This window comes from Thamnophis sirtalis, unplaced genomic scaffold, assembly GCF_051295495.1.
Source record: "Thamnophis sirtalis isolate CommonGarterSnake01/CBP01778 unplaced genomic scaffold, rThaSir2_p1.2 scaffold_15, whole genome shotgun sequence".
Classification (NCBI taxonomy): Eukaryota; Metazoa; Chordata; class Lepidosauria; order Squamata; family Natricidae; genus Thamnophis; species Thamnophis sirtalis.
Window position 1 is genome coordinate 23,204,665 of NW_028261395.1, and position 23,147 is coordinate 23,227,811.

The 23,147-nt window shown below is 42.9% G+C and overlaps 2 protein-coding genes across 3 annotated transcripts in view; one reads left to right on the forward strand and one right to left on the reverse strand.

The window, feature by feature from the left end:
* Positions 1-2,864, forward strand: part of VCL (vinculin) — a 93,024-nt gene extending 90,160 nt beyond the window's left edge. For both annotated transcript variants that reach the window (XM_087702331.1, XM_087702332.1), the window contains one exon: positions 1,159-2,864. In XM_087702331.1, coding sequence (XP_087558457.1) covers positions 1,159-1,305 — 147 coding nt within the window. In that variant the 3' untranslated portion in view covers positions 1,306-2,864. The remainder of the gene's footprint in view (positions 1-1,158) is intronic.
* Positions 2,865-4,441: 1,577 nt separating this feature from the next.
* AP3M1 (adaptor related protein complex 3 subunit mu 1) overlaps positions 4,442-23,147 on the reverse strand; it is a 34,260-nt gene continuing 15,554 nt past the window's right edge. The window contains exons 4-9 of the mRNA XM_087702334.1: positions 20,432-20,569; positions 17,898-17,983; positions 14,004-14,137; positions 9,958-10,165; positions 7,577-7,721; positions 4,442-5,342 (exon numbers count right to left, since the gene is read on the reverse strand). Coding sequence (XP_087558460.1) covers positions 5,242-5,342; positions 7,577-7,721; positions 9,958-10,165; positions 14,004-14,137; positions 17,898-17,983; positions 20,432-20,569 — 812 coding nt within the window. The 3' untranslated portion in view covers positions 4,442-5,241. The remainder of the gene's footprint in view (positions 5,343-7,576; positions 7,722-9,957; positions 10,166-14,003; positions 14,138-17,897; positions 17,984-20,431; positions 20,570-23,147) is intronic.

Genomic DNA, 23,147 nt, shown 5'->3' on the forward strand with positions numbered 1-23,147 from the left:
CCACAATAAATATCTTAATTAGCAACATACATTTTGGGCTCAATTGTGGTCATAAGTCGAGGATTACCTGCATCATGAAAAGGCAGGAATGTCAGTAATGGAACTGAAAAAAATTGGCCATAGGAGCAAGGAGGGAAGTTAAATGTTTTTTGGCTGTGTTTGATAGCTACAGTGAAATCTGGTTTATAATACCAAAAAATATACCCCAAAACCAGGTGTGAAATTCTACCAGATTGAGCTGGTTCGCTCGAATTGGTAGTAAAAAAATGCTTTAAAAAGTTTTAAAAGGTTGATTGTCGGAAACTTTTTTTACTTTTTAAAAGCATTTCGCCTGAATCAGTAGTAAAAAAAATGCTAAAAAACCGTTAAAAAAAGGTTCTGGATCAGCAAACAGCTGATTGTCACAGCTGATTGTCGGAACTTTTAAAAAACTTTTTAGCATTTTTAAACTACTGGTTCCGGTGAATAGGTAGTAAAAAATGCTAAAAGGTTTTTTAAAAAGTTGGCCACACCCACCGTCACATAACCCCCACCAAGCCACACCCACCAAGCCATGCTTACAGAACCGGTAGGGAATTTTTGAATTTCACCACTGCCCAAAACCCTTTTTCAAGGATGATAAATTGTTCTGAATTTAAATTTAATCACCAGCACCATCTGGTGGGTAGGAAAAAAAATAAATTCTTTAGAAAGGGAAGTGCAGTGGCTTGGGCTGGAATATTAATTCTTCATATTTGGTATCCGTTATAGAAACTGATAATCAACCCAGACCTTCCTTATCACAAATTCTTTCCTATTTCATTTTTAAACTGCTTTGACTTTAAATATGCAGTTCCAGTGCCGAGGAGATGGTTCTGCATAGCAGCTTTTTTTTTGTTTTTACAAAAGATGTGATTTCTCAGAATTCCCCAGCCAGACATGTGGACTTCCACTCCCAGAATTCCCCAGCCAGACATGTGGACTTCCACTCCCAGAATTCCCCAGCCAGACATGTGGACTTCCACTCCCAGAATTCCCCAGCCAGACATGTGGACTTCCACTCCCAGAATTCCAACATGCATTAAAGTAGCTAGGTTTGATGAGAAACGGTGCTCTAAACAACTTGTCTTTTCTCAATGTCTTTTCTAAAATCGGTTGTGAAATGTTTCTCCCTTGCAGGCCACTGAGATGTTGGTCCACAATGCCCAGAACCTCATGCAGTCCGTCAAGGAAACTGTCCGAGAGGCTGAAGCAGCTTCTATTAAGATCCGAACGGATGCTGGATTCACCTTACGCTGGGTCAGGAAGACCCCATGGTACCAGTAGAGAGCACGGTTCTTCCCCCTGAGCATTGTTTTTTTTTTCCCCACGAGAACCCCCCCCCCCTTCTGCAAACCACCAGAAGGAGCTGCTGAGGTTGGCTCAGGAGTCTCTTGAAGCGCCATCCTGAGGGTTTGTAATAGTGCGTTGGGCTGCTTTGGGTATCTAATCTCACTTTAGCTCATTTCCAGACTTTTCCCTTCTCTTGCTTTTGATTTATTTTTATTATTTTTAGGAACACTATTTTAATCCGGTTCTTCTCTCCTCTACCTCTGTCATGATTGTGTTTTCTATGCAACACACCAGTTTTGTTGTAGCATAATTTGAAAATCTGGGCCATCTTTGTTGGCTTAGTTGGTCATTGTGAGGGACAATCAGGAAAACCAATAGTTGGGATTTTCAGTTTTTTGCTGTTGGATTATTATTATTATTTGGATGAGAAGATGATAAATTTAATTTTATCCTATCCAAAGTGAAAAGCACCATTCCTTTGGCAGAAGGAAGTGAGTTTAGTAATCAAAAGTTGCTGCTTTCCCCACCACCACTAATGGCAATTTCTAAACAAGACTTTGGGGAAGAATTTTCCATAGCTATCAAGTTCCTTCAGCACAAAAACTCCTATGCCAGACCTTAGGAGATATATTTTTTGAGTAGCAATAGCAATAAAGATTTATATACCGCTGCTGTTACAGCTCCCTCTAAGCAGTTTTAGTCTCAGCCTCTTGCCCCCAACAATCTGGGTCCTCATTTTACCCACTTCAGAAGGATGGAAGGCAGAGTCCACCTTGAGCCTGGTGAGATTCAAAGTGCCAAACTGAAGGCAGCCAGTGATCAGCAGAAGCAGCCTGCAGTACTGCACTCTAACCACTGCGCCTCAAGATATATTTTCTGAGTAGTTTCTTGCTACTAAAATTAGATCAGTAGAATAGATTTCTCTGTTTTGATAAACCAGAGGAAAAGCGTGGCGGTACAATAGTAAAAACTCTTTCAGTGGGTTTCAGAAATAATTCACTTTGGGCCTTTATGAAGCATCACCATGAAAATACCAATGCCGATCCAGCTGCCATCATTTGGATCTGCTTCCTTATGAATGACTTGGGCATTCAACCCAGAAAACTCCAGAGATTTGGGCATGTAGCCAAAATCAACATTGATGGAAGGGTTGGGTGGCCCTTGTTTACTGGTTCACTTTTTTTACACAACCTTAAGTCTTCTCTTCTTTGGTGCATTTCAAAACTAAATTCAAAGGAATGGGCTTTTCAAGGCCTTCTCTTCCAATGCCAAGAATCCAGGAAAGCAGATTTCTCACTCTTTGCTGGCTACAAGGTACTCACAACTGCCATTTTGGATCTTGGCCAGGGTAGCTATTACAGAAGAGGACGGGGTTAGGGTTACGTTTAGCCTGCCTTGTCTTGCCTTTTCAGTGTGTGTATGAACGCGGTAGGAAGAGAGCACTTCGAATGTCCTTCCTGGCGCCTTTGGTGGGAGGCGTTTTTTTCCACCTCATAGTTAGTTACAAGTAAGAGAGCTTCTTAAATCAGGGGTCTCCAACCTTGGCAACTTTAAGACTTCAACTCCCAGAGTTCCTCAGCCAGCTGGGTGTTGAAGTCCACAAGTCTTAAAGTTGCCATGGTTGGAGATCGCTGACTTAAATCACTACCATTTAATAGCTTTACTTTGTATTAATGCAATATTATTAATGCCTTTTGATTACGTAAGTTTATACCAAAGACTTCGCTTTTGTTAAGGGATGTTTAAAGGAAAGCTTTGAATTGTATTGAACTAGGGAGAGTTACTCGGAATATTTACTACTAAACTCAAAACTTTGTAAATGTTAATATCCTGAACTACACCTTATGCAATTATGCTTTCCTAAACACTCCTGTCCATCAGATTGAATGTCAGGAGCATTTTGCCACTACTTTTGTTTGTAAACCAGAATGTTGTTGTGTATATGCTAATATTTTCGACTTTCTCCATTCTGGTCAAATAAAATGAAAATGCATTTCTATAAAATATTTCCAGTGGATTATTTTTTTATGACAGTACTTTAACAGACCCCCACATAACCTTTTCATGATCTCGTCTGTAAAACTTTGCTATAAATGATAAGAGGACATGGGCTATTTGCATTTCCCTTGAGGGAATTAAAATAATTGCAAGTACATATGATTCTGCCATTACAATAAGAAATAGATATATCTAACCACAGAACAATGCACCCAACGTGTCACAATTGACATCCTTTGTGTCAAAATAAAGGTAGTCCAGTTTGAAATTGTCACTGGAGTGTAAACCAAAGGTAAAGGTTCCCCTCGCACATGTCCTAGTCGTTCACGACTCTAGGGGGCGGTGCTCATCTTTGTTTCAAAGCCCAAGAGCCAGAGCTGTCTGAAGATGTCTCCGTGGTCATGTGGCCAGCATGACTCAACGCCAAAATGTTGTTACCTTCCCACCAAAGTGGTCCCTATTTTTCTCCTTGAATTTTTTATGTGCTTTCAAACTGCTAGGTTGGCAGAAGCTGGGAGAAGTAACGGGACCTCACTTTGTTACGTGGTACTAGGGATTCAAACCGCCGAACTTTCTGATGAACAAACTCAGCAACTTAGCCACCACATCCCCCTGTTTCAGAATATGAATCTTTAAATCCTGTCGCACAATTATGTGTGAGAACTAGGTTCATCTTCTCCACTAGTATGGGACTGTCTTCGATGCAAATGTGGATTGTGTCAGAAATACAAAACAAAGATGAAATTGGTTTTCTCTTAACTTAAGTCCCCATTTTAATTATGGAACTTGGGAAACGCTGAGCCTCTGTGTAGTCAAGGCTGCTGTGGTGACACAATGGCCTCACAAACAATGATATGAATTAAATCAAGAAGAACATTTCTTTATAACCGTGTTCCTTTTTTTTTCATAAGCAAATAATTTGGTTCTGCAATGGCTTTCCCTTCATCTCCTGTTATATTTCACCCAGATTTTCCCCTGCAACCAAAACCTGAAAGGAGGCAAGGATGTTATTATCATCATCATCGTTTTAAAACTAATGCAGATATGCCACCTCTCTCTCTCTCTCTCTCTCTCTCTCTCTCTCGTGACCTTGGGGCCACTTGGCAGTCTGAAAATCAAGTTGCCCAAGTGATGTTGGTACAGCTGTGTTCCCTTTTATTTCATCAGAAAACAAGCAGCACCACCTCTGAGGAACTACCTCAGAGGTGTGAAGGGCACAAACAATAAAATGTGTGAGATTTGACATCTGTAAATGCAGAGGTAATTGAAACAAATCAGGCTCCATATCCCATTCATTCATTTTCAAAGCAAACTGTGGTAAAAAAAATCTTTTAACATTGGCTACAGATTGTCTGCTGAATTCTCAAGCTGATAAGGCAGTTTTGACTAAAAAAGGCAGGGGTGGTGTAAATCCTGCAGAAAAAGGCTTTTTTGTTTGTTTGTTTTTGTTCCATTAAAAAGTCTTTTGTCAAAAGGGCTTAGGGTAAGGCTTTCTCAGAGATGTTTTCAGAAACGGCGTAAACGGCGTGCAATAGCTGTTTCCTTCTCTGCTTCAGATTGGGCTTCCTTTCTGTCCAATCCAGGTTCTTCCTTCTTGTGCTTTGATGGTTTGTGTGGCGGTGTTTAGGAATAGCTGGTTCAAAGGGCAGCCCAGGTGGTCACTACAGCCAAAATCCACAAAGTCCACCAGAAACAACCAGCCCTACTTACAAAACATTTTCTCTTTGAAAGCCATGTAGGAAAAACAGACCAACTTAATTCTATTACTACACCTGGAAATTAGGACTCTGTGGAATGGATATAATTCAGAGGAATGGCTAAAATTGGCATTTAAGAAGAATTTAAGTAACTAACACTCATTTTTCTCAGAGGCTGAAACACACACGCACACATACACACAACCATCTGCCAGAAAAACAGAGTTCTTGAGCTTCATGTTCGTACTTGGAACTTCCCTGCCTTTGTGATGTACTTCACACCTTTAAATGGTTTATATTTTTCTCCATACATGTCAAGGCGATTTACTTTCAGTCCTGAAATAAATAACGGACACACATTAGAAAAGCGCATTTCAGGACATTATGGAAGAATTATAATATAGAGTGAAGCTAAGTTCTTTTAGTTTCCCTGCCCCCAAATGGGGAATACAGCAATATTTTTCCAACGAAGGGTTAAGATAAAGGTTCCCCTCACACATACACTATATTGCCAAAAGTATTCGCTCACAACTGCTTCTGATTATGTGGATGGGTGAGCGAATACTTTTGGCAATATAATGTATGTGCTAGTCGTTCCCAACTCTAGGGAGCACTACTCATCTCCGTTTCAAAGCCAAAGAGCCTGCACTGTCCGAAGACTTCTTGGTGGTCATGTGGCTGGCATGACTCAACGCTGAGGGCACATGAAACACTGTTACCTTCCCACCAAAGGTGGTTCCTATTTTTCTTTTCTTGCATAGTTTTTTTCTCCCTTTCAAATACATCCACAAATATACATTCTTGTATGTACTGTTAAGTTATCTATTAACTATTAACATTTATCACTATCTTCTTACAAATATAGAAAACATAGTTGGAGTCACTTTCTTGCCACCTGTACTTCCAACAACCCTACTCCTCGGTCTTCTCAACCTCCCTTCTCTACCTTCTTCTTTCCTCCTCTCCTTTCTTCTTCCCCTTTCCCCCACTCCTCCATTCTTCTCCACCATCTTGCCCCCTCTCCTACTTTTACTTCCCCTCCTTTACTTCCTCTGCTTTGCCCTTTCTTCCTTTCCCTCTTTTCCGTTGTTGCCCTTGCTTATTTTCTTTCTCTGATGGATTCTCGGGGTGGCATTCCAATAATTCCGTCTTTATATTTACATAAAAATAATTTTTACTACCCAATAGTAGATCCACTTATACCATTTTTTAACTTGTATATTTGTATTTCAATACTTTTCTATTTTTCCCTTCCTCCCCCCATCTAATAATGTGTCATCTGAGTTGTTTATTCTATACTCTTTTCCTTTCTCCTTCTCTTTGTATCTCTTTTCCAACCAATCATAAAATCGCCCTCATGTCTTGAAGTACACTGATTCCTCTTTGTCCTTTATTCTAAATGTCAATCTGTTCATTTCTGTGCAATCCAATATCTTCTTTATTATCTCTCCTATTTTTCTACTTGCATTTTTTACGTGCTTTCAAACTGCTTGGTTGGCAGAAGCTGGGACAAATAACAGGAGCTCACTCCGTTACGCGGTGCTAGGGATTCGACAAGCTCAGCGTCTTAGCCATTGAGCCACTGCGTCCCTCTATCATAACTAAAGAGTGAAGCTAAGTTATTTTACTTCCCTTGTCTCTTGATGGAGAATACAGCAATATTTTCCCAACCAAAGTTAAGCTGCCCCATCAACATTAAGCAGCCACAAAATGCTGATTGCAAGGTCCAGCAAAAAAAAGAAGGAAAATATCAAGTCTAATATCAAGGCCATTGAGGACATCAATGCCTACTCAGTGCATGAGTTTTGAGTTAAAGCAACCCAGGCTGCTGATGGCCATCTCGTTTCTCTTCAAACACATCTACGAAAGGTAAGTATACCATCACCCCCAGAAAATTCTACAAGGTTGGGCCCACTTCAACATTCTGTTGCAGGTTCCACGTGAGTGAAATACCAGCAATGGACAAAAAAATAAATAAAAGGATTTGTGTTTGCAATGGGTGGAGGAATTTATCTGCATAGTATCAAACAACTGCATGTAGGGAACAGCTGGGTTGAAAACTAGGGTTGTTGTGAATTTCAGTTAGTTTAGTTTTCAGAATAGCTCTGGAATTTGGTATGTTTGCATTATATAATCTTATTTATCATGTTAAGTCAGCCACAGCAGGGACGCCGTGGCTCAGTGGCTAAGACGCTGAGGTTGTCGATCAGAAAGGTCGGCAGTTCAAAATTCTAGCGCAGCGTAACAGACTGAGCTCCCGTTACTTGTCCCAGCTTCTGCCAACCTAGCAGTTCGAAAGCATGTAAAAAATGCAAGTAGAAAAATAGAAACCACCTTTGGTGGGAAGGTAACAGCCTCCATGTGCCTTTTTAGTCATGCTAGTCACATGACCACGGAGACATCTTTGGAGAGCACTGGCTCTTTGGCTTTGAAATGGAGATGAGCACCGCTCTCTAGAGTTGGGAATGACTAGCACATATGTGCGAGGGGAACCTTTACCATTACCTTAAGTCAGCCACTATAGAATGTATATCAAAGTCTTTCTATGCTGAGTGGGAAGCCTGTCTTACCAGAAATAGCCAATTGTTGGATCTTGAATTGAATATTCAAACTGGGGTTTTCCTCTGGCTTCGGAGCGCCAGTCTGTAAATTCACCATCCCTTTCAGAGTAGGCAGCTTCTGAGGGATGATTTTGCCAACATCCCATGTCAAAACCTAAATAATAATCAGAAATATTGATAAAGTGCTTTTTAAAACCATAGTCATGTTGCCCTCTACTGTGTCTTCCAAGTCCTAACAACGTTGTGAAGAAATCATTTCTGTGTATGTGTGTCTTAGTGATCAAAGAAACACAACTAGCCAGAATTCTTTCAACGAATTCTGAATCCCTTGTTTGTATTGCAACTGTGCTTTCACTTCCCCTTCTTTGGAATGGTCACACCGGTGTTGAGATAACTAATAAGAAGGGAATTGATTATATTTATGTTCATTGGACAGGAAGGGATTATAAGAGATTAAGCAATCACACAATGGGGAATACACATCGAAAGCAATGCACTGATGCTAGCAACCATAAGGGGGCTATGCAAAGAGGTGTATTTCCTATTCTCTGCCTGTGCTCTGTCTCTCTCTCTCTCTGTTGCAATCCCTTCCCCTTCAATCTCTGCTCCTAGGGGTGGAAGGGGAAGGAGAGCACAGGACAATAGGTACTGAATGGATTCTGTGAAGGTGTTGTTAGGTGCGAAGTCGTGTCTGACCCATCACGGCCCCAAGGACCATGTTCCTCCAAGCCTTCCTGTCCTCTACCATCCTCCGGAGTCCATTTAAGCTCACACCCATTGCTTCCGTGACTTCTTCCAGCCATTTCATTCTCTCTCCTCCCTTTCTTCTTTTGTCCTCCATCTTTCCCAACATTAGACTCCAGAGTCCTTTCTTCTCATTAGGCAGCCAAAGGATTTGAATTTCCTCTTCAGGATCTGGCCTTCTAAAGAGCAGTCAGGGTTGATCTCCTCTAGGACTGACTGGTTTGATGGCCTTGCAGTCCAAGGGACTCGCAGGAGTCTTCTCCAGCACCAGAATTCAAAGGCCTCCATTCTTTGGCACTCAACCTTTCTTATAATCCAACTTTCACAGCCATACATTGCAACGGGGCAAATCAGAGCCTTGACTATATCCTGCACTTTTGTTGGCAGGGTGATGTCTCTGCTGTTTAGTATGCTGTCTAGAATTGCCAAAGCCTTTCTCCCCTGAGAAAGCGTCTTTTAATTTCTTGGCTGCAGTCCCCATCTGCAGTGATCTTGGAGCCCAGGAAAATATCGTCTGTCACTACTCCCATTTCCATGAAGGTTATAAATGGACAAAGTTATTTATTCATACCGCCATAACTTAGAACAGTTCCTGAATGAGGCAGTCGGTGAAGGAAGCCTACTTGAATTGGATGAATCTCTCCCTCAAGAGGCGCAACTAGTGAAGAATTAATTCTACTGAAGATTGCTTGTGCTCTTGTGGCTGAATGGATAATACTTTCCGAAAACCACACACTTGGGACTCATTCTCTGTCACTCTAATCCCACAATAGACATCACAAGAACGGCAGTTATATTACAACCTGTTGCAATATCTGATGTTTTTGTGTGAAACCGTAGTAGGCTTCCTTTAATATATATCCAGAATTTTCCTCAAAAGGCAGAAGGAGCAGAATAGTCAGATTGTGATTACAGAAAATCAAGTAATCATGTGACAGGGCCTAATTTGAATGAAGGTAGAAAGCCCAGCCCATTGCCAACACCACCATATCCATGGGAAGAGTTTGGCAACTCAAGCTGAGATGCACAATTTGGAGGACAGGACTTTTCATGCCCCCTTCGGAGTCTCACTCTGAGATGGAAGCCTCCATTGGCTGTGGAGCAAACAGGGGAAGGGCAAAATCAGGCTGGATAGAGCAGGTGAGAAGGGGTTCAATGAAGACCAAGGACCACCCTCTCCTCATCCTAGGGAGCGCAGGGAAGAACGCAGAAGAGATTGCATGGCTTATGAGGAAGGAAAGGGCCCCAATACCCTTCACAAGGCACACCTGGGGATGGAGTTTAAAGGAGAAGCAATTGGGAGGAGCCGGGGACAAACGCTGAATTCATTTAGAATTATGGCCTGCATTCCCAGCATTCCTCCTGAGTGCTTGAAGTATTTACGACCTCCTGTGTGCTTATCTTGTCCTGCTGGAATTATCCTTCGCTCCTGGAACTCCCTATCTTGCCCTCCTGGAGTGATTGATTTCAGTCACTCTGCTTACACCCATTCTGGACTAGAGTATTTGCAGGTTTGTGGAAGAGGTTTTCTCCAGGCTGGAGTGAAAGGGATGTTGGGGGCACATTTGGTGTTAATAAAGGGACTTAATACCTGTTTTCTAGCTGTGTTGCCTTTGTGCCATGCCCTGGGTCATCACAGCACTCACCTTAGTGACAGGATCAAATGTGTAGCTGCCTTGGGTGGGTGCCAGGCTCATGTTGAGTACTGCTTTGGGCATATGAACAGTCATGATGACTCCTTCAATTGTCTTCCCCATGTTCTGTTTAGGCCCAATGGTAACATCAAATCTTCCAGAAGATGAATTCTCTTTGAAAGTAATTGCATGCTTCACATACACTGGAATAGCCACCAAGCTAAAACAATAACGAGAAGTAAAGACCCTAACTATTCAGGAAGCATTGCGCACCCATTAATCCTTTTTCAAAAGGTAATATATACAGTACAAGCTGGAATTCGTGAAAGTAGCGTGCAATTGGAGGTTTCTTAACCAGGGTGGATCTGATTTAAAGGCTTGATTTAAATCATGGTTTTTAAAGAGCAAGTGTCATCTCTGTCCCACAGCGGCTCTTCCTCTGACCTGCTGTTGACTCACTGACCATCCCATTCACTTTAGTGGGATGGCCAATGATGCGGCAATGACACAGGGTGAGGGATGTGGCAGGCAGCAGGTGAGGGGATGCCTGCTAATAGACACTGCCAGGATGGATCTGAAATGACAGGTGCTCTTTAATATTATATTTATAAGCTGCTTAGGTGGTTTCACTTTCATTTTTACTGCTTGCCCTTCCTCCTCACAGTTAAGAGCCTGGTGGTACAGATGCATTTCTCTTCAAACAATCGTACAGATTTGCAAAACAAGGGGATGAAAGAATATTCCTGAACTTTGCTTCACGGTTACTGTGAAATTGTGTGAAATGCATCAATGCAGTGCATGTTCTCTCAGCTTGCAGAGCTTGGATTCATTGAATGACTTTATTAAAAAGGTAAATATTACAGCATATACAGCCTCATGCTACATAACTAAGCTCCATTTCATGCTGACCAAACTAAATTATTAATGTATCTTTTTTACTCCAAAAGCATTTTATTAAAATAAATTTGATAAAAATAAAAAAAATCCGATTTAAATAAAAAAAAACTGATTAAAAAAATTTTTTTTTGAAAGAAATCATTTTTATCTACCCTGTCCTTAACCCATGGGCTCCCCCTAACAGCCAAGCTCATTACGAGTTGGATTGATTTTCTTACATTCCTTTGTTCTCCATCCTTTTTTCTCCACCCCAAAGTCACCAGATAGAACTGCCACAGCCCCTCTATAATAAAGCCCAAAGAAGATCCATGGAACCAAACACAATATGCGATCCCCAAAACCTGCCCTTTTCTTTGTTCCTTATCTTGGAACACTAATGGAACCTCGTTGGCAAAGCTTCAAATTTTGTGGCCAACAGACAAATCTAAAGAGAAAAGAAAGGGCCACTGGGCTTGCCGGTAGCTGGTACAGGACAAAACGTAACAAAAGTTGTGTTTTTCTACTTGAACAGAATAATTCAAGTGGAAACGTGAAGAAGATAAGACAAAACAAAATATAAAGCTGCTATTCAAAAAAAAAGAACCCTCCCCCCATAGACGACAAGGTAGATCTGGACTCGTCAAAACCACTGAATCGTGTCCTGAATCATACCGTGTTTCCTTGAAAATAAGACAGGATCTTATTTTCTTTTGACACCCCTCCCCCAATTGGCCTTATTTTCGGGGAGGTCTTATTGGGGAGCAGGAGGCCTCTTCACCTCAGCCTGCGGATCAGCTGATTCAGAGAGAGGCGGACGTTCTGTCACTGTTTCTGGCACACTCTTGCCAGCCCTGGCGTCGTTGGGCCTGCCGTTCTTTTTACAGCCGCCACTAAGAGAAGGGGCGCAGTATCTAAGGTTTGTAGGAGCTGCCTCTGTGAGGCTGTTCCGCATGGATGGCAGGTGCATGTGTGGCACGTGGGGCATGTCCCCCCCCCCCTTTCTGCCTCCCAGGAAATGGTGGGGACTGGCTGCATATGCATTTAAATATTTTAGGGAAGGGCTAATTTTTTGCGGGGGCTTATTTTAGCACATGCACTCAAAAGCCCAATTGGGCTTATTATTCGGGGAGGTCTTATTTTCAGAGAAACAGGGTACTTTTGCTCTGGGGAGTGGGTGGCCAGCAGAAGACTTCCTGCAAAGAAAAGAAACCAACAGTAAACCATCCCCAGCCCTCAAAACAAACCTTGCCAGCAAAAATTCACCAAAGTGATCTCTTTGGTCGACAGTTGTGAACTGCAGTTACATGCCAAATACAGTTCACCAACAAATGCACGCTGGACAAAAGCGCGCCGACGAAACCGCAGCGAAAAAAACCGCAAGGTTGAAATCGCATCGACGAATGAGCGCAGAAGCACGCTGACAGCAGCGCGCCGACAAAAGCGTGCCTTCAACAAACAACTAATAACAACCTAATAACCCTAACCCTGAACCTAACCCTTACCTTAACTTAAATCGCGCTTTTGTGGGTGCGGTTTTGTCAGCGTGTTGTTGTGGGCGCGTTTATGATGTCGCGGTTTTTTCGCCACAGTTTCGTCGGCGCGCTTTTGTCATTCGTGCATTTGTCGGGTGACGGCCAAATACAGGCAACATTTTCACGGATGTAATGTAGCTTTAGAGCCTGTTTGGCGTAGGAAGTTAAAGACCCCCAGGCTAAAAGATGGGAGACCCCGAAGTGCTAGTCCTGCTTTAGGGAGGAAGCCTGCTGGGTGACTTTGGATCAGTCACTCTCTCTCTCTCTCAAATGAGAAAGCAAGCAATGGCAGACCCACTTCCAGAAAATGCTGCCAAGGCGACTGCAGGGATGTGCCTGGGTGGTTGCCAAAAGTCAACACTGACTCAAAGGCACCAGAAAGAAAAATGAAAAACAAAGCTTTGTTGTGCTAAAGTTGGATTCCATGAGCAAATAGACCCTAAGGCTATTCTGGAACACAGCATAGATCAGGAGTCCCCAAACTTGGCAACTTTAAGAATTGTGGACTTCAACTTCCAGCAGAGCTGGCTGGAGAATTCTGGAAGTTGAAGTCCACAAGTCTTAAAGTTGTCAAGTTTGAAGACCTCTGGCATAGATGAAAACATTGACTAAGAAGCCAGAGAGTTCTTCTCAACAGGTTCATAAGTGGCATTAAGTCAAACATTAGCACAGGCACCTTTTCTTTAGGGAGGAAGGATTAAATAAGGTAACGGTCCCATGCTCAGAGAGAGAAGTCCATCCAAGCATGTCTCAGTATTATTTATTCAAGGCCTGAGAATTTTCTCTTCTTTTAATGACCCTATAATCGGGGTGGAGTCGGGGCAACTGGATGGAGCTGAGCGTTTTCTGGCCGGATGCCCTTCCTGATGCCTAGGCGGAGTTCGCAGCAGATATTTCCTAAGAGAAATAGCTGCTGCTACCTAGGATTGAATTCATAGCCTCCTGACTGTGGGGCGAGAGTTCCACTTCTAGGCCACCACTCTACCTATTCAAGGCCTGAGAATGATCACCTAAAATAAAGTCCCCAAGTTATTGCAATATATTGTGGATGTCCTCACAAGATGTTTCCTGGTCTATGGAGTTTAGTGCCAAGAACAATGCCTAAGACCGTGATGGCGAACATATGGCACATGTGCTACAGGTGACAAGTGGAGTCATTTGTTAGGGCACGCAAGACATTATTGCCCTGTCAGCTCCAGCGCGCAAACGTGCGTTGGCAGGCAGACTTCAGCCTTCTTTTGAGGCCATTTTTCACCCTCCTGAGGCTTCCTTGAAGCCTCCGGACCGTGAAAAACCAGCCCTTTGGGCAAACTGGAAATTTGGGAACAGACTTCCGGTTTGCTTGTAGGGCCGTTTTTTGCCCTCCAGAGCCTTCAGGAAGCTCTACGGCCCTACGGGCAAACCAGAAGTCTGTTCCCGAACCTCTGGTTTGCCCGTAGGGCTGGTTTTTCACGCTCCGAAGGCTCCTGAGATCTCTGGAGGGCCTCCGTGAGGCAGGGGGCAAGGGAGGCTGTTTTCTAGAGCCTGGGGAGGGTGAACAAAGCATACCAAAAGTGTCTGTGTGGGGGCGGAAGGGTACTGGACCACCTTCACCCTCCAAGGAGATTTACATATATATATATTTATATTTGGCTCTTCCGGCGCACTTACTTTTGAGAGCTGACTTTGTAGGAAATCAGCCTGAAGTTCCCATCAGGAGGAATGAAGGAAAGGACCCTTTCTGATTCCCAGCGCTTGAATCGAATGCAAGGGTGAAAGCTAACATCATCCAGGAGTCTTGGGTTCTACAGGAAACAAAAATAAATATTTTCCTCCACAATCTTAATGCTTTGGGATATACAGTAATGGAACAGAATACATATGCAGTAAGGATGAGATTATTGTTGTGGCCCATCAGCAGCCAGCAGATCTGGCAGCAGAGTCAGACAGTGAGGAGGTTGGGGAGGAACATGGGCCAGTCCTGGATTCTGGGGAAGGCTCTGATGAGGGCTCTGTGTCGGAGGCAGAGATGGAGCCAGGGCTGTATGCCAGTTATAAGCTGCCTTCGGAGTCAGACATCAGTGAGGCAGATGAACAGCTGGAGCCTGTTCCCGATGTGCCCATGCAGAGCTGCCAGGAAAAGGGAAAAGCTAAGGAACAAGGGCCAACTCGGGAGTAAAGGTACAGGTGAATGGTGAATGGCCCCTCCGGTAGGGAATAAAGAGCGAAAAGGGAGTGGAGTTTGCAGGAGACAATTAGTTCAATTCATTAGGCTGAAGATCTGTTCCTGACTTCTTGCCAAGTATTGTCTGCTACAGTGGCATTTGGAAGATATCAACCTGGCAACTCTCCAAGCCCGATAAAGATCCACAGTTGTGAAAGACTGTTGGCCAGGACTTTGTTGGAGAGGAATTCCCTTTAAGCTAAATAAAAGGAGTTTTATCAGGACAAGGAATCTGCTTCATGATCTCGGGAGGCCTAAGTCAGAACCATTATGCCTGCTGGCCTCTCCCCTATGTTGTGCCTGTCCATTTCAAGAACTCAGGAGTTCAGAAGGGATTTCTACTCCCGTTTGATGGAGCCCAAGCAGAACTGGCAACAAAATTGAGAATAGCACTCAGTACAGATTCTCCATTCATAGTGGGGAAGACAGGGCGATGGCAGTAGGACAGTCCTTTTTACCTATTCATATTGGTCCATGTGACTCAAGGAAAACAAGGCCGAAAGGAATGCAATGGCGCTGACTCACAAAGAAAAACACCTCTCCGTTTATCTTTCTCATAGTCAGACCTGCCCAATTCCTCGAATTTCTGTTCAGTTAGATCACAACAGCAAACATGCTGAAGGAACACTTTGGACAAGGCAGTAGTGTGGCTTTGCACCTAACACAAAGTCTAAAACTATGCCCCCTTTGTCAAGGGTCTATGGCAGAGGTCTTCAAACTTGACAACTTTAAGACTTGTGGACTTCAACTCCCAGAATTCTCCCAGAGAATCCTGGGAGTTGAAGTCCACAAGTCTTAAAGTTGTCAAGTTTGGGGACCCCTGGCTTATAGAGATTCTCAGTCATTTAGATCAGGGATGTCAAACTCAATTTCATGGAGGGCCACATCAGGGTTGTATTTGACCTCGGAGGGCTGGGGTGGTGGTGAGGTGGGCGTGGCCATGGTGGGCACTTGACACAGGCATTTTTCCCCTTTGCATTCAAAACAGCTATTCCAGGCAAAGGGAGATTTATTTTCTGGCACAAAGAATCTCAATTCCATAATGTAGAGATTAAGGATATGTAGAGTTCCCAGCTGCTATGGGGCTTGGTTCTTTTGTATAGGAGCAGAGCGTAAATGAACTGACAATTTCTCCAGAATGTCTCTAAAAACTGTCTGTCCAACAGTCTATCAATGTCTGTTACTACCTCTGGCACAACCCTAGAGGAGGACTTAATATTAGTAATAATTTACAAAACTGATATACCACCCAATTCTGAATGACCCTGGCTGGCTCACAACAATCAAATCAAAACAATTACAATTAAATCAATCACCAGTAAAAGAGTAAGATAAAAGTGTCAGGCCTCCAATCTTTTCTTTTGGACTTTGGGCCTGCCACACTTTCTACTATTCAAATTCTATTGCGGGAAAATGGGAGGGGGGATTAAACGGAGTTGGGTGATATGTAGCCATAACAAGAATCTTAAGATTCTTAGAATCTCAAGGTTATCCTTTGTCTCTGGACCTGTCCGGAACTGGATGGATGGAATCTGTCTTTATGGCAGTGGAAGATTGGACCATGTGATGAACTTGTGGGTGTTGAGGCAGGATCTTGAACTTTCAACTGGGTGGGAAAACTGGGAAGCTTTCATGTTTGGGTTTTCCCAGATGTGCCAACATGGCTCTCTTAATAAAGTGGAACTTTGAGGAAACTTTTGCCTCAGACTCTGATTTACTTTCAGATGCTATTTGGAACCTTGACAAAAAGATGACTCTCTTTCATAAAAGACCTGGGTGAAGAGCCAGATGTTTTTGGCTCTTCTGAACAACAGCCATCCAGCTAGAGCATCTAGTTCTGGTTGGCAGATGCTGCCAAAGAGAAGGTGAAGTAGGTGCTGTCTCCAGCAGCACTCTGCCAGCCAACCTCCCCCCCCCGCACGCCCCGTTTTCGGCATGCACGCCCTCCTGCAGCACTCATGCTGCCCCCCTGCAGCCCTTTTTTGGCCAGCAGAGTGCTGCAGGAGACCGAAAATGGACCACACAGGGGCCTTGTGCGGCTCCCCCCCCATGGCCCATTTTGGCCAGCAGAGGCACCACGGGCCAGTCATTTGATATTTCCAGGCCGGCCCTCCAGGCCAGATCCTAGCAGCCCGTGGGCCTTGAGTTTGACCCCACCCTGGTTTAGGTCATTGTTGTCCCAAAGATGCTTTTTCCAAAGGGCAACTGGACGTTGTTTTTCCATGAAGATGTTTCGCTTCTCATCTAAGAAGCTTCTATTCCCTTCCAACTGTTATTCTATTCTATTCCATTCCATTCTGAAGAAGCTTCTTGAATGAGAAGTGAAATGTCTTCAAGGAAAAGTGAAAAGTCCATCTGCCTTTTGAAAAAGCACCTTTGGGATCCTTTTGTCAAGGCATTATGGCTGAGCATCCCTCAAGACTCCATTCCTATCAACTACCAAAAGCCATTTTATGACCTCTTTTGCATCTGCAGCTTGTATCTCTATCCAATGAGCTACACATTGTTGCTTAGTAGTAACCTCTGGCCTCCTTTTGATGCAGGCAAGACACAACTTCAATGTGGTGCAGTATTAGAAACATTCAGGGTTATTTTACAATAAAGTCACACCACCCCTAAACAAGGGCCAAGGCTCTTCAACAGGTTTCTGAGTTTGGAGGACAAAAAGGGAACTTTAGGAGGATGGTAGTTTCTCCTTTGCTTGTTAAATGAGGACAGTTTAATTTCTGGATCACAGGCCTTAAATGAGTGGGATTGAAAATGTCCCACTCTGTGGTCTGGTGCACTACCATTTTTTTCTCCTTGAGAACAGAAAGGTTTTTTTTTCCCCTAGTAGAACTTGAGTGAGTCCATCTTCAATTAACCTTAGTCCCTAACTAAAATATAGAGGCCCCCACAAAGGATACTGAATGCCTCCTTCCCTCCCTCCGAACAGAGGACTGTTTTGTTGGGAGAATATATAGAAAGGTCCCTAACAGACAACGGCATCATCATTATACAAACAAATGGCAAAGCCAGATTTTACACAGTTAAAACTGACTGGGGTTTATTTCTGTGCTAACTCCTTGCACCGTGCAAAGACAGCAGCTGCCTGATTTATGGGCCCTTCCAGCATAGGGGTTTCAATGGCCACAGACTTTTCAAAGGAAGCCAAAGAAAAGGAGAATTCCCAGGAGCTTCGGGCTGAACTCATCTAACATGCGGAGGGTTTGAAATCCTGCACTGGGATGGGGACATTTATGCATGAATGGAAGTCACTCTCTGGCCATTAGGAAGACTTGGATGAAAATCACACAAAGGGCGTTTCCCCCCTCAGTGAACGGAACAAAATTCCCATTTACCATGAAAGAAAGTGAAAGATCTGGCATTCCTGAGAGCTTGACGCAAGCATCGATGACACCTTGGATTTCTGCAAAGACCGTGGACCCTGTAGAAAGAAAGGAGATATTATTTATTCTAGTGCTTCAGATGCTGGCCTGGAAACCACAAGACAGTGAGTTAAACAACTTAGATGAGGGAATAGAAGAGGAACTTACCAAATTTGTGGAATAGCTAACACTCCAGAAGATAGGCTCAAGATCCAGATGGATCTTGACAGACTTGAAGACTGGGCCCTATCTAACAAAATGAAATTCAATGTAGAGAAAAGTAAAGTCTTACACTTAGGCAAGAAAAACCAAAAGTACAGATATGGGCTGGGTGAAACCGGGCATAAAAGCAGAAACTGTAAGAGGGAACTTGGAGTCTTAGTGGACAACCAGTTAAATATGAGCCAGGAGTGTGCAGCGGCAGCCAAAGAAGCCAACGCAATCCTAAGCTGCATTAATGAAGATACAATCAAGATCAAGTGAGGTACTAATACCACTCTATAAAGTCCTAGAGTACTGCATCCAGTTTTGGCCACCACACTATAAAAAAGATGTTGAGATGCTAGAAAAAGTGCAGAGAAGAGCAACCAGGATGATGAGGGGATTAGACGCTAATGCATATGAAGAACGGTTACAGGAACTGGGCATGGCTAGTCTAGAGAAGAGAAGGACCAGGGGAGACTTAACAGCAGTCTTTCAATACTTGAGGGGCTGCCACAGAGAGGAAGGGGGTCAAGCTATTTTCCAAGGTACCTAAAGGCCAGACAAGGAATAATGGATGGAAACTGACCAAGGAGAGATTCAAGGGAGGAACTTTCTGATAGTGAGAGCAATCAACCAATGGAACAGAAGTTGATTTCGGAAGTTGTGGGAGCTTCATCACTTGAGGCTTTCAAGAAGAGACTGGACTGCCATTTGTCAGAAATGGTGTTGGGTCTCCTGCTTGGGTTGGGGGTTGGACTAGATGACCTACAATGTCCCTTCCAACTCTGTTAATCAGAATTACAGCTGAATGAGTTCTAGTCCCACCGTTTGACATGAAAGCCAGCTGGGTGCCTTTGGGCCAGTCCCTCTCTCTCAGCCCATTCCACCTCACAGGATTATAGTTGTAGGGAAAATAGGAAGAGGAAAGAGCAGTAGGTATGTTTGCTGCCTTGAGTTATTTTTAAAAACCAATAGAGCTGGGATATAAATAGATTCATAAATTTTATCAATAACCTCTCTGCAGTGTCTGCAGATGATGTTTAAAGTGCTTTGCACAATTTCAGACAGACTGGGGGAATCTATGCTCTTCCAGATGCTGCCGAACGGCAAAGATTAGATTTCCCTATGTAAGTTCTGTATTTACTTTATCTAATTTGGTATAAATTCTGTATTTATTTTTATTCCTTTTTACAACTGGCTTTGCCAAATAAACTGTAAAATTGCAAAATAAAAATTAGAAACAATAATTAAAATAAATAGTAACATTAATGAAAGGAGCGGTTGTTGTTCAAAGTTGTTGAGGTTTCAAAATAATATGTTTAATCCTAATACATTAATGGATTAGAATGTCCCAGAGAATAAAAATGCCTTTTCCCTTCCTAGAACAGCTGGAAATAACACTAAGTGAGGAGAACATTCCAGAATCAGGAACCGCCATTGAAGTCAGCTATTTTTTGCAAATTTATTTGTTGTGAATGCGCTGTGCCTCACATTCCCTGAGCCAATGCAAATATTACTGCCCAACTCGCCTTAGGACAACTATTCCTTTTCTGCCTTAATCCATTACTGCAGCCACTCGTAAACTCCTTGACCCAAGCGCCCCTTTTTCTCTCTCAAATGCCATAATTCCACAAAAAAACTCAGTCTAGGTTTACACTAAGTGGGGATGCGGTGGCTCAGTGGCTAAGATGCTGAGCTTGTTGATCAGAAAGGTTGGCAGTTTGAATCCCTAGTGCCACATAACGGAGTGAGCTCCCGTTACTTGTCCAGCCTCTGCCAACCTAGAAGTTCGAAAAGATGTAAAAATGTAAGTAGAAAAATAGGGACCACCTTTGGTGGGAAGGTAACAGCATTCCGTGCGCCTTTGGCGTTGAGTAATGCTGGCCACATGACCAGCGGACAGCACTGGCTCTTTGGCTTTGAAACGGAGATGAGCACCACCCCCTAGAGTTGGGAACAAATAGCACATATGTGCAAGGGGAACCTTTACTTTTACTTTAGGTTAACATTCCAGTGACAAATTCAAACTGGATTCTCAAATTACGCACATACAATTACAAATTGTCCTATTACCCCCAGGATATGTCCAAACCACCCCACTTTAAGAACCACTGCTTTGCTCTATGTGTTGGGAGTCCAGCTGAGAAAATCCATTCAAGTCCTAACTAAGGGATTCCCAGATTCATTGAAAATTGTACGTTGCAATAGATTTCCCTTCCCTTGCAAGAATCTGTTATGCAAAGGTTAACGAAGGTACGACTCCCTCCCATCCTATCAACAGCTACGACTGCAGGGCACTTTACCAGATTTGTCTATGATGGCATCGATTTCTTCAATCACATCGAAGTAGGCCTCGTTATTTGTGTACTTTACACCTGCTCTTCGCCAGGGAATGTTGGACAGCTGACCGGTTGGAAGTGTGTCCCCCACGTTGCTGCTACCTTGGAAAGGCAAAGAAAGAGTCCGTAAGAAACAAACACTCTGTTAAAAAAGGCAGCGGCGGCTTACTACAAACATTAGTAGACTTAAAAACTGCAAACACAATGCTGAGTTTTTTCGCTTTATTAGTGTGTGTGTGGGGGGAGACTAATAAATATGTATGTTGCAGATGTAATCACTGACCATATTTTTCGGAGTATAAGATGCACATTTCCCCCCCCAAAAAGAGGGTGAAAATCTGGGTGTGTCTTATACACTGAATACCGCATTTTTGGCCTCCTGAAACCCCACCCCCTTTGCAAAAATTGACAAACAGATGGTTTGGGAGGCCTGCAAAGTGCTCCTGGAGGCTGGGGAGGGCAAAAATAAGTGAAAAACGGGCCATTTTTTGCTTGTTTTTGCCCCCCAGCCCCCAGGATCACTCTACAAGCCTCTTAAAGTCTATCTGTGCCCTGTTTTTGGCAAAAAACAGGCCCATTTTAGCAAAAAACGGGGTATTTTTTGCTCAATCCCGCCCCCCAGAACACTCTACAAGTCTCCTGAAGGCTATGCATGCCATTTTTGGCAAAAAATGGGCCGTTTTTGCTTGTTTCTGCCCCCCCCCCTTCCAGCCCCCAGGAGCACTTTGCAGCCCTCTCAAACTCTCTGCATGTCCTGTTTTTCACAAAAAATGAGGCGTGCAGAGGGTTTGGGAGGCCTGCAGAGTGCAAAAACAGTTTTTATTTATTTATCTTTTCAAAATCTTGGTGCATCTTATACTCTGAAAAATACGTTAATTTGGAATGTATAAAACACACAAGGAAAATTACATGGTAAATATCCAGAACATGCACCAAAAAGATGGCTTGGTTCAGGCAGAACACCAAAGGGTATTGTTTTCTGATGGCTTATTGGCAAAGCAAGAGATGCAAACTCTTCCAGTGCTATTTTTAAGGCAAGTCTTCTCCCGCACTCTCTTGGGATGAGTTCACAAGTGGGAAAGAACATTCCACAGGCATCCCAGTACCTCTGTGAGCTGATATTGTGGATCAGTGAGTGCATGTTGTGTTGTGCCTTGGCGTAGGAGCAACTGAACAGCTGGATAAAGTTATCCCAATACAAAAGACTATCCATCAATGTTAAAGATCTACCAAAAGAGCTTTGAAAAAAGAAGGCCTGTCTATCTTTCAGAGGGATATGAGGATATGAGGAGTCAGCAGGCACTGCTTTTCAAAATATATTCTGCAGAGTCTCACTGGAAGGTCGTCCATAAACTCAGCACTCATGGAGTAAAAGTATAATGGAGGAGGAATTCCTAGGGTCATCGGTTAATCTTAACAAAGATTAACAAAGTTAATCTTAACAAAGATGTGGTGTACGTCTAAGTTTTGTGTGTGTGTATTTTACATATTTATTAATAAAAAATAATAATTAAAAAAATCTATCCTTGGGCTGTGAGACTTTTAAATACAACCACAATCACTCCATGAACCCTTTTCTTTCTTTTTTCATTTCTGTTATAATTTTGTACCAGTGAAGTTAAAACCAATTTTGTTGTATTTAAGTACAATGACAATAAAGATTATACTTATAAAGAACGTTTGCTGGAATTGGATCAGAGGTGGGATTCAGCAGGTTCTGACCAGTTCTGGGGAACTGATAGCAGAAATTTTGAGTAGTTTGGAGAACCGGTAAATACCACCTCTGACTGCCCCTGCCCCCATCTATTCTCTGCCTCCCAAGTCCCAGCTGAAATGGAGATTTTGCAGTATCTTTCCCCTGCCACACCCACCAAGCCCTGCCCACAGAACCAGTAATAATTTTTTTGGAATCCCACTACTGAACTGGATATGTCTAATCTTATGAAAAGAAGGACTAGTGTGACATGATAGCCGTTTTCCGATATCTCAGGGGCTGCCACAAAGAAGAGGGAGTTTAGGTGAAGGAGCTGACATCACAATGATACTTTTACCACTGGGTGATCCATCTGGATGTAAACCGTCCCGAAGAGACAGTGACAGGGAAGAGTACATCTTGCTGATCTCATGGACATCGTAAAGTCCCTGACTGATCCAAGAGAACCTCTTCTAGCCGGCAATAGAAGCGTAGCTCCAAGCTGCTGAAGTTGGAACAGCTCCGCAACCGGAGGAAAGCGGAAAGAGAAAGTTTGTCCATCTGGTGAGGAAATTTTATTTTTACAAAGGAGACTGTCCAAAAAAGATTAAAACCAAATTAAATTTATAAAAAAAGAAAAGAAAATAAGTGGCGAATTTAAGCTATTTTGGACAGTGTGTTATCTTTTTTTAAAATTGTCTTCTATGGATGGAAGTTTTGCAAACACTTCCTACTTTTTAAAGTGAAAGTATTGGCTTTTCTTCTACTTTTTTTTTTTTACCTATGGATTAATTTCCCCCCCCACAATACTGGCTTGGATGGGGTTTTTTTCCCCTTTTTATTTTGTTCCATTTAAGAGCCTTGTTTCTTTTAAGCTTGGAATATAAAGAGGATATAAAAGGAATATAAAGAGAGCAGTAACATCAGAGGGAAAAGAAGTTACACTGCCACTTGGAGGCTGAGTTATGGAAATATTTTTCTCTCTCT